General features: G+C 42.6%; 1 protein-coding gene across 1 annotated transcript in view; it reads left to right on the forward strand.

Annotated features, from left to right (window-relative positions):
• Positions 1–13,656, forward strand: part of LOC126088219 (uncharacterized) — a 41,603-nt gene extending 27,947 nt beyond the window's left edge. Inside the window, exons 4-5 of the mRNA XM_049906346.1 lie at positions 11,763–11,875; positions 13,471–13,656. Coding sequence (XP_049762303.1) covers positions 11,763–11,875; positions 13,471–13,656 — 299 coding nt within the window. The remainder of the gene's footprint in view (positions 1–11,762; positions 11,876–13,470) is intronic.
• Positions 13,657–15,070: the final 1,414 nt, after the last annotated feature.

Genomic DNA, 15,070 nt, shown 5'->3' on the forward strand with positions numbered 1-15,070 from the left:
TCAAAGTGTCACTATTGTGCCCACAGTAACGGATGTGCCCAAAAGATTCATGTCGCAATTGAAAAAGGCCACTGAAGATGGGAATGCTACGCGAAAGCATGCCAGTGGTTGTAGATGGAGCAACACACTGCAAGAGGATCGATACATGGCCCAAGAGGCGAAAAGGAACAGATATCTCATTCCTAGGCAGATCGCTGCAGACCTTGCAACCACTACCAATATTTGTGTATCTGCCTGAACCACTTCGCGGAGATTAAATCAAGCTGGTCTGTATATTCAGAAGTCTCTTAAATGCAATTTCAAACACGCTATCATACAGAGTTCGACAGTGTAAGGGGTGTTTCGGCTGAGGTGAGCAACAGTGGTTCAAAGTGATGTTCGCTGACGAATCCCACTTCACTGTTGAAGTGATTGTGGCCATCAGTTAGTAAGAAGGGGGAGGGGAACACGTTCCACACCACAAAAAGTCCTTTAACCTCGTTGGGAGGTCTAGGCGTTATGGTTTGGGCAGGCATTATGCACAGTGAGCGAGTACTGCTGCTTACACTATCTGATCGAAGTATCCAGACACCCCCAAAAACATAACGTTTTCCGTATTAGGTGCATTGTGCTGCCAGCTACCGATATCAGCGACCTCAGTAGTCATTAGACATCGTGAGAGAACAGAATGGGGCCCTCCGCGGAACTCACGGACTTCGAACGTGGTCAGGTTGAGAGTTGGCAGTACTCTCTTAGGATTTAAGGGTTGGCTACAGTGCGCATACATAATCTCTGGAATTTAAGATATTGTTGTCGCGCTTCGCAGCGCACGGATTAATTAGTGGCAGTTTGGAAGCCAGTGTAGGAGCCCGCCTGTTGTGGTGCTCACGTGTGTTGGACGAGGGGTCGTCGCCGAGCTACCGTACTGCCGTGTCCGCCAGCAGCGACACAGGATTTGCTATTGAGTTGATAATTTTTATAATTTGCAGCGCGCTTATTAATTTAAAGAAAAGGGTTTGTGTATGTGCGTAGCAGCAGACGGTAATTTTGATAATGATAGGAGTTGAATTCTTAAGGGGAAACCATTGTTAGGCGAATAGATTAAGTATTGATTTTTGTCATTGATTTCTTTTGTAATTGTCAGGGAACTGTTTCACTATGTATTTAATTGAGAAGTATTTCAGTCTGTCTCAAGAGTTTGATTAATTTGTAATATTGCTTTAATGCCACTGGAGGCAGATTTACATACGAAGCGGTTGTTCAAAGAGCTTCTAGCGTTTTGTTAATTGAATGAGAAAGAATCGCTTTCATAGTATAGTTTTTGAAATAAGGAATTACTTTTTTGGGTTATCATTTATCGAGTTTAGATTTGAACAAACCCTTTCTCTTGAATTATATGTAGTCGCAGCAAGCAGCCGCAGCAACAGCAGGAGCCGCCATACAGAACATGCATTGCACTCAGCATGAATAATAGGTTTTTTTATGTTTTTGTTAAATAATGGAATGCAGCAGATCAAGCAGTTGCAGCAGAAAGACCAAGTAAGTTATTTGTTGCGCACAGGACCAATAAAAAAATAAAGTTTAGGCGATCTCTGTAATAGTAAAGTTAACAAGAGTACAAGCACGAGATTTTCAGTAGAAAACCCGAGATAAGAAGATAGAGCTCACGACTTTCAAGGTGATAGGGTGTCACTCGTGTCATACGTCTGTACGCGAGATTTCCACATTCCTAAACATCCCCAGGTCCACTGTTTCCGATCTGATAGTGAAGTGGAAACGTGAAGGGACACGTACAGCATAAAAGCGTACAGACCGACCTCGTCTGTCCGCCGACAGTTGTAGAGGGTCGTAATGTGTAATAGGCAGACATCTATCCAGACCATTACACAGGAATTCCAAACTGCATCAGGATCCACTGCAAGTACTATGACGGTTAGTCGGGAGGTGAGAAAAATTGGATTTCATGGTCGAGCGGCTGCTCATAAGCCACACATCACGCCGGTAAATGCCAAACGACGCCTCGCTTCGTGTAAGGAGCGTGAACATTGGACGATTGAACAGTGGGAAAACGTTGTGTGGAGTGACGAATCACGGTACACAATGTGGAGATCCGATGTCAGGGTGTGGGTATGGCGAATGCCTAGCGAACGTCATCTGCCAGCGTGTGCAGTGCCAACAGTAAAACTGGGAGGCGTTGCTGTCATCGTGTGGTGGTGTTTTTCATGGTGGAGGCTTGCACCCCTTGTTTTGCGTGGCACTATCAAAGCACAGGCCTACATTGATGTTTTAAGCAGCTTCTTGCTTTCCACTGTTAAAGAGCAATTCTTCAACGTCTTCTGGTTAGCTTTGCTGACCCTCGATCTGGTTCAAATGGCTCTGAGCACTATGGGACTCAACTGCTGAGGTCATTAGTCCCCTAGAACTTAGAACTAGTTAAACCTAACTAACCTAAGGACATCACAAACATCCATGCCCGAGGCAGGATTCGAACCTGCGACCGTAGCGGTCTTGCGGTTCCAGACTGCAGCGCCTTTAACCGCACGGCCACTTCGGCCGGCCCTCGATCTGGGGGTCCCAGGTTCGATTCATGGCCCGGTGTTGGATTTTCTCCACTTGGGACTGTATGTGCATGTTGTCGTGATCATCATTTCCCCTTAGATGCTGTCCTCATCACCACTTCGTCATAATCGACGCGCAAGTTGCCGAAGTTGCGTTAAATAAACAGGCTCGCAACGGGCGGCCGAAGTCCATTGAACGGGGCTCCCGGCCACAAATACTATGCGGTCATTTCGTTTTTTTCATTTCTTGCGCCGTTTTGTTATATCCAAAATGTAATTTAATGAAACAGAAATTAGGTCGAAAGTATTCTTCGTATATTGGAAAACATACCTAATAAGTGTATTATTTCGTGCTTTAACCTAGGACTTTCTTTCCTTTATTGACAATTTTTAAGTATACATTGTGCCGTATAGTAAGTTTATATTTAGTTACAATAGATTTGTGGTCTTTGCTTTAGTTTTTTTTGTTCTATAAGGTGTAACCACTCTGAAACAGAGTGTCTTACAATAACTTCTTTCACTATTACTTATGCTAAGGAGGTGCTTGTGCTACTTGGAAAAATATTTACAAGTAAGTCACTTTCTTTGTCTTTGTTTCTAGATGTTGCGATTACTCTGTGTCAGAATGTCGTACAGTAACTGCTTATAATAAGGGAGAGTTTATGCCATTTGGGGTGTATTTACAAATACGGCTTATTTTCTAATTTCTAAAATTTCGAGTACAATGTTGTGATGGCGATGGTTATTTTTGCAGTTCTATCTTTTGGGAAGTTGCAATGCTTGGTTTGTGGAAAACAGTATTGAAAAATTGTGGAGTTGTAAAGATCCACTACAGTTTTCTTAAGACGTCAACAGTGCCATAGACAGGTATATTTGTGGTGTCACATTGATTCTGGGAAGTTAATCCTGGGCGTTAAATAGGAGGGTATGGTTCGTCTAAGATTATGGGTGTGAGGTGAGGTGGGGTTGTGAAGTTTTGAATAAGTTCGTCCATCTCGTCACTGATGTCCTTTTATGTATCCTTGATGTTGAGTGCTGTAACAAGGGGAGGGTACAAGTATTTATGTTTGGGTCTGGCTGTGTGTCTGGAGCTTGTGTTGCATGTCAGGTCTGTTTTGAGGATTTGTCGACCGTATCTGGCACGAAGTTCAGTCAGTCTGGTTTTTAAAGAGAAGATATTTTGCTGCTCTGGGGGTGGTTCACTGAAACGGAAGTAGGAGTCGTCTTTCAGTGGAGCAGAGTCTTTCACTGGAGAGTCGAGTCATACCTAAGAGCGGAGCTGATGCGTATTCAGTTACTGGTCTGATGAACGTCTCGTAGGTGATTGATTGCTGTGATAGCGCTGCATCTAAGAAGTCGTCCATGGACAAGTCTGATTTGATTCCGTCTTTTTCGTACTTTGTCTACTGTATGTTTTATGTGTGTCTTCCACTTCAGGTATTTGTCTAAGTGTACTCCCATGTATTTTGAAGTGTCTTGAGAGGTTGAGTCTATAGAGTTCCATAAGTTATGGTTGAGTTGTTTTGGGCTTTATCTGGGTTTGCTGTGGAGGTTTCTGAATTTGAATTGGATTCGGCTTGATTCTCCATCCTTTCATCCAGTTTTGAAGTCGTTCTATGTATTCCAAGGTCTGTCTTCGAATAATAGTTGTCGATGGGACAAGCACCAATAGGCAGTGCCGTCAGCGTACGTTCCCAGATTTTCGGTGTTTCTGTTGGTTGCTGAAACTTTTCTGCCAAAAAATAGACGGTGCGGTGAAGGGTTCCTACGATAGCAGAGTCCACAACATGTAACATACGAGTTGCACGGATAAATCGGCTCTGTGCTGAAATCCAATATTTTTGATTGAAGTTTACGTGTCTCGCAAGCACTAGTCATTTCTTGATGTAAAAAAAGACGGAATATTGGACAACTGCAGTTTATTTCGATGTTACGTATTTATGTACGTATGGTAAAACATGTACGTATTTTTAGTAATTGCAATAATGGTTTAAATACCTTGAAAATAATTGTTTAGCGACTACGGACACTAGTACTAGGAGACGTCGGTTGTCAGAAGGGTGAGGGGCATGGAGCCCTGTGCGTATCCCCAACAATAGTAGCGAAATCCTAGCAGCGAACGTTAGTCGCGCCATTCTTAAGCCTCCTTCATAAGGAGCGCTTTTCTCAGTGGCGCTGCCGCCGGCGAAGCATTGGTTTAAATGGGCGCTTTCTAGGCTTGCTGTGTTTAGCTGGGACGTCCCCGAGACATTTTGATATGGAGTGTAGAAACGAACATTTATTTAACAGAATTACTTTTTGTGTAGAACTCGGTTACATGCACCTTTCCAGAATTTCGGAAGATGTTAGCTTTTTCTGCAGCGGGGTGTGCGCTGATATGTGCGTTGATATGAAACTTCCTGGCAGATTAAAACTGTGTGCCAGACCGAGACTCGAACTCGGGACCTTTGCCTTTCGCGGGAAAATGCTCTACCACGGAACTCGTTGCGGCAGAAGTGATTGGTACATCACATTTTTCGGAAGATTTCACCTTTTTCAGCAGTCTTTTTCCCATTTTTACGTATTTTTAAGACTCAATTCATGTCAGCTTGTAGTTAAACTGGCACTGTAAGACTGATTCCTGGCAGCAGTCGATTTCTTTCATCTGTCCACTGGGACGACATCAGGGAGAAAACTCTTTCCACAGGGGCGTTGTGTGCGGGAATAGAAAACAAATACTCGCATAATTTTAGCAGTTGGCATTTGCGTTCAGGATTTTTCGATTTGCTTAAGAAAGTAAATCCACCTTTCTTACACGGAGTGCTTAGACTTCCATCCTTCCGAGTCACGCCATCAACAATATCGGGAAAATGTTTTTGTTGTTGCTGTAAAGCCACCCGCAGTCATATGTCTTAATGACCCGTTTATGTGCCACTTGTAGCCAACATGCCTTTTGGTATATTGATTGCTTGTTTAGTAAATCTTGTCTTCCTTCGACAAATAGCGGCACCCAGAATTTCATCTACATCTACATCTACATTTATACTCCGCAAGCCACCCAACGGTGTGTGGCGGAGGGCACTTTACGTGTCACTGTCATTACCTCCCTTTCTTGTTCCAGTCGCGTATGGTTCGCGGGAAGAACGACTGTCTGAAAGCCTCCGTGCGCGCTCGAATCTCTCTAATTTTACATTCGTGATCTCCTTGGGAGGTATAAGTAGGGGGAAGCAATATATTCGATACCTCATCCAGAAACGCACCCTCTCGAAACCTGGCGAGCAAGCTACACCGCGATGCAGAGCGCCTCTCTTGCAGAGTCTGCCACTTGAGTTTGTTAAACATCTCCGTAACGCTATCACGGTTACCAAATAATCCTGTGACGAAACGCGCCGCTCTTCTTTGGATCTTCTCTATCTCCTCCGTCAACCCGATCTGGTACGGATCCCACACTGATGCGCAATACTCAAGTATAGGTCGAACGAATGTTTTGTAAGCCACCTCCTTTGTTGATGGACTACATTTTCTAAGGACTCTACCAATGAATCTCAACCTGGTACCCGCCTTACCAACAATTAATTTTATATGATCATTCCACTTCAAATCGTTCCGCACGCATACTCCCAGATATTTTACAGAAGTAACTGCTACCAGTGTTTGTTCTGCTATCATATAATCATACAATAAAGGATCCTTCTTTCTATGTATTCGCAATACATTACATTTGTCTATGTTAAGGGTCAGTTGCCAGTCCCTGCACCAAGTGCCTATCCACTGCAGATCTTCCTGCATTTCGCTACAATTTTCTAATGCTGCAACTTCTCTGTATATTACAGCATCATCCGCGAAAAGCCGCATGGAACTTCCGACACTATCTACTAGGTCATTTATATAAATGTATTTACTTTCAAATTACCTCTTTTTGATTTTCTTATTCAGTAAGAGTAATAAAAGAGGGTCTAATATAAAGGGCAATTCATAATGAATTGTTTAAGTCCTCCATGAGGGAAAGGAAACCCCGCGACGTGGCAGCAGCGGCGGATCAAAGCGGCTCAGTGTGACGACGAAGGAGCCGCCGCTTCCCTTCCAAGTAGCGCAGAGTGGAGGTTACATGCTCTGCAGGGCAGGGCCTCTAGGTGGCTCGTGTGAAGCCACCCTTGTAGTGTAGTTAGAACAGGTTCACATGACAAGCGCTTAACGTGCATTTACAACTACATACATTTTGTGAGACCTTAACTTTTCCCAGCGAATTGAATCTTCAAATAACTTACGGGTTTGCTGCTGGGTGACATCGTCGACCGTCGCCGTTATTTCGACAGGAGTACACCCTGCCATTCTCAAGGCACAACTGAAAGGAGGAAGCAATGTGCAAGGGAATTTAACACCTCAGCTCAGAGAGGAGAAACGAGGAAGATACCACACACAGAACAAGTAACCGCAGGGTTCAAAATGGTTCAAATGGCTCTGAGCACTATGGGACTTAACTTCTGAGGTCATCAGTCCCCTAGAACTTAGTACTTAAAACTAACTAACCTAAGGACATCACACACATCCATGCCTGAGGCAGGATTCGAACCTGCGACCGTAGCGGTCGCGCGGTTCCAGACTGTAGCGCCTAGAACCGCTCGGCCACCTCGGCCGGCTAACCGCAGAGTCAACACACAACCAAAGATAACCAACATCAGAAATACCGATAGTGACTATTACTCAACAGGTGAGGTAGCACAAATTCTGTCCTGTTTTTTTGATGAGAGACAGAGCCGGATTCCAACCAGCATTTAAACAAAATCCACCATCTCTGTTTATAAGGTTGTAAAGTGTCAGGCAAATACAACACCTTCCATGAAAACCCTGACATGATAAGCAAATCCGGCAGTATGTCACATAGCTCCCAATAAATCCTGACATTAAATTAACCAAAGTAAGACGAGTAACGAGTGAGCAAATGGAATACCACAGACTAACAGAAGAATGCCTAAATGCATGTCATACCTTCCCACCGTGAAAGAGACGCAGTTCTGAGGGGAGAAACGAGAACAGAAGCCGAGAGCAGAACCGTGTTAAGCTAGAAGGCCCTACGATAAGGGACAGACACCCACGTCTCCAGCTAACCACCAGGACCACCCCCCAGCCCATGTTAAAAGCTAGAGACATCCAGAAGAACAGTATAGATCTTACAATAACACTAAAAGGGCCGCACCAGCCGCAAGTTTTAGCGTGCGACTTTTTCGTGTCTCTGTTATGTTGCAAACCTAAAAAACATTGCCCCACCACGAAAAGTAACCGCTAGGACCTCCCCCCAGCCCATGTTAAAAGCTAGAGCCCTCCAGAAGAACAGTATAGATCTTACGATAACACTAAAAGGGCCACACCAGCCGCAAGTTTTAGCGTGAGACTTTTTCGCGTCTCTGTTACGTTGCAAACGTTAAAAACATTGCCCCACCACGAAAAGTATAACGTTTCTCATTGGATGGACAGAATTTTTGTAGGCGGAGCTTAAGGTTAACATTGAGACCCTGATTGGTCAGATGAAAACACAGCCAGACAGTTTTTTTTAAAAACCAACTTCGGTAAATTGTAGTAAGGAGAAGTTAGAAAAGAGTTGCTTCCGAGATGGCGAGATGCATGGAGCTGCGCCAGCCGCCGCCCCCTGACGAACACCCACAAGGTAATGAACGCATGCGATGCCGCATTTTTGAGCGCATAAGGCTTCACTCAGAACTGCAGAAGTCTCATCTGTTACATCCCCTTTTTACGTAATACTAGTGTCGATCATCAATTGAAGCTCATGGTATTCGCATTTGCTACATACGTTAAAATCTGAAACGCGATGATTTTTCTGTTATATAATTATTGAGAAGCCACATCAGCCACTGTAATTTACGACAAGTTAGATAAGTAATTAAAGATAATTGAGGGTCACTGTAGACCATTTTGATAGTTTTCTCTTTTATGAAACTTAATTTAAACCTAGATTAAAGATGTGATATGGCATAGGTCATCCTTCGATCCATTGTAGAACTTGGAAACCCATTCAGGGAATATTCGTCCACATTTTTGTTGAACGCAGTTGGTTTTTATCATCCTGTATTAAAACATTTCCTTTTATCAATAGTGCAATTTATAAACAATGTTTTGTGAGTAGAATAAAATTTTCCAATGGTAAACTTAACTGCTTTTTCGACGTTATTTTACCATCTAGCTAAAAATAGGAAAGCCTTGAACCCCTTCCACTAAATTTAGTTAGTATTAAGATTCTTTTACAGGGAGTGCAGTGGAGCTGACGCTGAAATCATTAAGTATTTGGTTATATCACCGCTACTCTCACTGAACTCTTCTGAACTCTACATGTCATGTGTGGTCTGGCGTTTCCTTACCAGCAACAGGACCCAGGTTCAAACTAGTCAATTCCCTAAAAAACACGCTCAGAGCGTCGTTGCGCGAAAGTGGTAGGGAGACACGACTTAGAACAGACAGACACCACGCAGAATGTCAGAAGGTTGCTTGATAGTTTTGATTTCAACAGCTTCCTTAACAACACTATCCCAATAGCTGGACGTGCAAGCCAGAATCTCCGTGTTGTTGTATTCCACAGGATGGCCGGTGTCAAGGCAATGTTCTGCTGTAGCGGATTTGCTCGGCTGTTGTAAGCGTGTGTGACGCTTATGTTCAATACACCGGTCTTCCACAGTCCTGATTGTCTGACCAATACATGACATGCCACAACTGCAAGGAATTCGATAAGGTCCGCAGCTCGTGGTCGTGCGGTAGCGTTCTCGCTTCCCCGGGTTCCCGGGTTCGATTCACGGCGGGGTCAGGGATTTTCTCTGCCTCGTGATGACTGGGTGTTGTGTGCTGTCCTTAGGTTAGTTAGGTTTAAGAAGTTCTAGGGGACTGATGACCATAGATGTGAACTCCCATAGTGCTCAGAGCCAGTTTTGAACCAATTCGATAGACACCAGCCATACGCAAACCAAGATCATCATTTACGGACGCTAACAGGGCCTTAATCTTAGAAGGTAGTCGAAAAACAAATTTCACATCATATTTCCGCAAAATACGGACAATCCTGTTGGAAATGCTTCCTGCGTAAGGCAAAAAGGCCATAGACTTAGGTGCTACTTCGTTGCTATCGTCACTCACCCGTTGCACAGAAGCCTGATAGCGCAACGCACGTTTGATTTGCCTCGCACTATAACCATTCTGACGAAAGGTGACTTCGAGATGTGATAGCTCAGCTGCCTGACTTTCAGGGTCTGAGATAACGTGTGCCCTGTGAACCAAGGTACGAAGTACTCCTTCACGCTGAACTGGATGGTGACAACTATCAGCTCGCATATACAAGTCAGTGTGAGTAGGCTTCCTATAAACAGAATGTCCCAACGTACCATCAGTCTTCCTTCTGACCAACACATGGAGGAAGGGAAGGCATCCATTCTTTTCCACCTCCATAGCGAACTTAATATTCGGGTGGATTAAATTCAGGTGTTCCAGAAACCGGTTTAAATTCTCACTACCATGAGGCCAAACAACAAAAGTATCGTCTACATATCTGAAAGAACACGCAGGTTTCAAGGTCGCTGCCTCCAATGCACGTTCCTCAAAGTCCTCCATAAACAAACTGGCCACAATAGGTGACAACGGGCTTCCCATTGCACATTGATTCCTCCTTGCAGTTGTGCTTTGAGAATGGCAGGGTGTGTTCCTGGCGAAATATCGGCGGCGGTCGACGACGTCACCCGGCAGCAAACCCCTAAGTTATTTGTACATACATTTTATTCAGGCCGTACACATGTTAACGGGCGTTTTAATAAAGCGCGGCCGGCCGGGGTGGCCAAGCGGATAAAGGCGCTACAGTCTGGAACCGCGCGACCGCTACGGTCGCAGGTTCGAATCCTGCCCCGGGCATGGATGTGTGTGATGTCATTAGATTAGTTAGGTTTAAGGGGCTCCGGAACGCCCTATACTTGCAATGTTAAAATAACGTTTATAAATTACATCTTTCCTCACAAAGTATTTGAGGTAGGAAGTTGAACTTTTTACAGATTATTTATTGGAATATGGGCTACAACTTAACACAGGGATTTTACAAAATTTTAGTTCAGTTATTAAAGATGATTTTTTTTCAATTGTAATGAAAATTCACAACATTTTTTTGCAATTTTTTATTTATATATTCAAAAATATACAGTTTTTTGGAAAAAGGCTGTGTTAAATTATGCAGAAGGTACTGTGTAACATTTACTGAAAGTTTGAAACAAATATGTTTGGAAGATCCTTAGAAAACATGTAATTAGTATGAGAAAATAAAAGTTTTGGGAATCGAGCGACAAAGATTGGATTAACTTTTTAGTGCATTCCAGGTCCATAGGATGGATTATCTTCATCCTCTGCAAACTCCTCCTCCAGCTTCCTCTTGTTCCTCCTCCTGTTTACTCTTGCTTGTATTTCTAGACTCTTTACATCCCTGTCTGCAGCCCGAAGGCGTTCCTTGTCTAAAGCAAGCATCGCTCGTACCATGTTAGAACCTATCTTCATTCCCATATTTGGCTTTCCAACATTTCTCCTTTTCTTAAAAGCCTTCAGAGGATTTCTAATAACTTTACTTTTACTCATTATTATACTTCAACAAAACAGAGACTCAAGAAACAGAATTAATTACGAATATTTTCGAGATAACGACAGAGTAAATAAACATGAAACAATCGACAATCACACCAGCGATATATATTGAACCATCACAGGTTAGCCACAACACATACTTTATCTCACATCACTAAAATGTACCTGATGAACACGGACGTTAATAATAACACCATTTGACAGCAGTTTAACAGCGCCACAGTGGGTCACGACCATGTAGAACACATTTCAAAAAAATTTTAAAAATAGTTGTAGTCTTCGGAATTGAATAAATTATATATCTATTAAAAGGTAATAGTCTGCAGATTCAGAAAATGCAAAAAAGTAAAAATTGAACTTTTCATGATTTTGAGCCTTTCCGGAGCCTCTTAAGTAGTTCTAAGTTCTAGGGGACTGATGACCTTAGAAGTTGAGTCCCATAGTGCTCAGAGCCATTTGAGCCAATAAAGCGCGCGCTGAACGCTGCGCTAGCGCTCCACTGTTATCGGCGCTGGTTGTCTCGCGCCTTGAGATCATTGGTTTTCTATGTCACCATTCAGTTGAGCGAGCACTTTTGACGGGGACTCGCTCATTTCATCCCCAAATCGTCCGAAACGGAAACGGAAGCTTTTAATACCGAATTATTTATAGATGAAATAGAGAAACGTCCTGCGATATGGAATATGACAAGTAGCATCTATTCAGATAAGAACTTAAGGAGAAGGACTTGGGAAGAACTCGTTCTCATCTTCTCTGAAGGAGATGACAATTAAGAAAATAATAAATTATTGTGTGAATACATATATTTATATTTTCAATAAGCCTGTGTGACAAATTAAATATTGCAATCTAGCCAATCAACTTTTCCTTCGTTGATGAAATAATTTGTTAAATGTACTCGAACACTGTCCGCCTGTCGCACAGCACGCCGGTGTAATGTGAGACTAGATTTCCCAGTGGTGGAATATGAAGAGTATCTTTATAATTGTAGCCATCCCTCATTCTGACATAACTGTGTAGTGTACATATCGATTTTACGATCTTTTCTGCAAAACCGGTATTAACATCTTATGGCCGATATAAAATACGCCATTTATTGCACATTATGCCAAAAGTACATTCGACATACCGGCGTGCTAATGTCAAACGGTTATTAAATATTTTTTTTAGCATACGTTAGTATCCGCCCCCGGTAGCTGAGTGGTCAGCGCGACAGAAGCGCCGGCACGGTAGCTCAGCGTGTTCGGTCGGAGGGTTAGCAGCCCTCTGTAATAAAAAAAAAAACTGAGTTAATCGACCAACAACGAACTTAAACGGATGTCTTAACGACGTCCGCCCCGAGTAGATACAACGAACTAATGCAAAAAAAAAAAAAAAAAAAAAAAATGCCGGCACGGTAACTCAGCGTGTTCGGTCAGAGAGCTGGGTGGCTTCTGGAATAAAAAAACTGAGTGAAAGGATCAACAACGAACTTGAACTGATATCTTGTGACGGCCGCAACGACCAAACACAACTATCAACAACGAACAAAATGAAAAAAAAAAGGATCTCAATCCTAAGGGCCCAGGTCGATTCTCGGCTGGGTCGGAGATTTTCTCCGTTCAGGGACTGGGTGCTGTGTTGTCCTCATCATCATCATTTCATCCGCATCGACGCGCAAATCGCCCAAGTGGCGTCAAATCGAAAGTCTTGCACCCGGCTAACGGTCTACCCGACGGGAGGCCCTAGTCACACGACATTTACATTTTTTTTTAGCATACGTTAGTGACCATCCTCCTTAAGGCCGCATTAAATTCACCATCATGCAAAAACTTCATCAGCCACTATCACGTATGACAACACTCTTGATCTATTTTGTATTAACAATGCCTTTGGCTCAGGTAGGTCTAATGACCTTTCTATCAGCTTCTTGTACAATGAAGAATTCTTGAATATACCTGAGTCCTGCTTTTACCGTAGGTACCAATGAAAATCCATAAAAAACAATAATTTACATCCGCCAGCGCCAATAAATTTTTTTTTATTGTTATAATACGAGTACATTGAACCCGTGTGTTCAGGCTGGATTAATCATATATGTTTCCCGTCCAAGACTCCCAAACCATTGGGAAACTTTGAGTGCTTTTCAAATATCGTGGATATTTCATAACACTTTTCTTTTGTTGGTTCACTCGTAACAATGGGTCTCAATTTTCTCCAAATAGTTTCACATAGATGTGGTATTATAGTCGCCGCAGTAGATTTGCCACCAATTCTACAATCGTAGCTTGATGTCCCAAGTGAACATCCTGTGGCCAAATATCTGAAAAAACATAAAACCTTAATATTTGAAAAGAGGCTAAGAGGCTGGTCTACTATTACTAAATTCTGTTTTTTTCCAGCGTCATCCCTGCGAAAGGTATGGAAGTGTTTACGAGATAATTTTACGAGAGAGGTAAAGAAAATGAAGACTGTTAAATCTGGATCAGGAACTTCGAAAAATTCGTCAAATATTCATTATAATATACTACTATTTCTATAGGCATCTACAGCCAACAAAGATACGGAATGTAGTTTCGATGCAGATAGTGCATCAGCTTCGTCAGAAGTTGCTGACGTAGAAGTAAGTTCTGCCTTTAAGAGTCCTAAATCTACTCCAAGAAAAAAACAAAAAATAAGTTCTGCTGATGAAAGATTTGCAAGCATATTAGGGCAAAGTTAAGCACAGAAAAATATTTCGGAACCAAAAGAAGATGACGATGAAGACAAGCTGTTTTGTTTGTCACTCGTTAAAGAGATTTAAAAAATCCCGAAATAATAGACGACGTCATACTAAAATTGGCATTTATAATTTAATCTTGCAAAATCAAATTTTCCTTCAATGACGGCAACATCAGTCATTTGAAAATCAATATTATCTTAACCCGTTACCACAACGAAGAAATTATTTGCCACAAGAGCAGCGTAGTCAAGCTTCTGCCGAAGGCTTTTAATATCATGATTATAGATCACAGCAGTCTAGTGTGCCAAATAATTTAGCACATTATGGTTATACTACAGCAATGGGACCTCTATCGCCAGTAGCACACACTCCATCGTCAGCACCAACCAATGCCAGCAATGAATCGCAGTTACAGTTATTCTGCGAGTAACGAAACGTTCTTTTTTCTTTAAATTTTCTTCCATAAACAAGTATTGATTTATAAATAAGTGTGTTGATTAATAAAAAAAACTTATCTCAATGTAATTGCGAGTTTTTCTTCTGGTGAAATACAATGTAGCACAGAGTTTTTATCTGCTACGAGTTCATCTTTTATGAGATGCATCAATTGATTTGATGCACATTCTGAAACAGTTAAAAAATTTGGATCCGTATTGCCTTAGCTTAGGATACAAAGTTATGTACTGGCTTTCAGTCAGCCTGTATGAGAAAATTGCGTGGACCCAGTATCTCCGTCTTCTGCCCCGTCGTTTATGCCGTCGGTATAAAATCACTGTTAAAACTGTTTCTACGTCCATCTTCGACAAATGTAGAACTCAAACTGAACCAGGGCGGCAGCGGCAACGCGCGTTCAACGCCTGACAAGCGAGCACCATGTGAACACTATACAAAAATTTTGCGCGCGTTAAGCGCTTGTCATGTGAATGAGCCCAAGCGGGCAGTAGCGTTGGCGCTAGCTAATACAAATTGCTGCGACTTCTACAGCCATACTCTGCAAGCTACCGTGAAGTACTTGGCAGGAGATGCGTTCCATGCTACTAACGCTTCTACCCCACCCATTCACCTGTGGAGCACGGGAAGAATGGCTGCTTAAACGCCTCTGGCTATTCTGTAACATACGTAGACTAAACTTGCCTTCGCGATTCCCACGGGAGCGATAATTAGGAGGCTATAGTATGTAGGTGGTTCTTGAAACTTTGTAAGTATACTTCCAAAACGGATATTTTGCACTTAT

Source organism: Schistocerca cancellata, chromosome 6, assembly GCF_023864275.1.
Source record: "Schistocerca cancellata isolate TAMUIC-IGC-003103 chromosome 6, iqSchCanc2.1, whole genome shotgun sequence".
Classification (NCBI taxonomy): domain Eukaryota; kingdom Metazoa; phylum Arthropoda; class Insecta; order Orthoptera; family Acrididae; genus Schistocerca; species Schistocerca cancellata.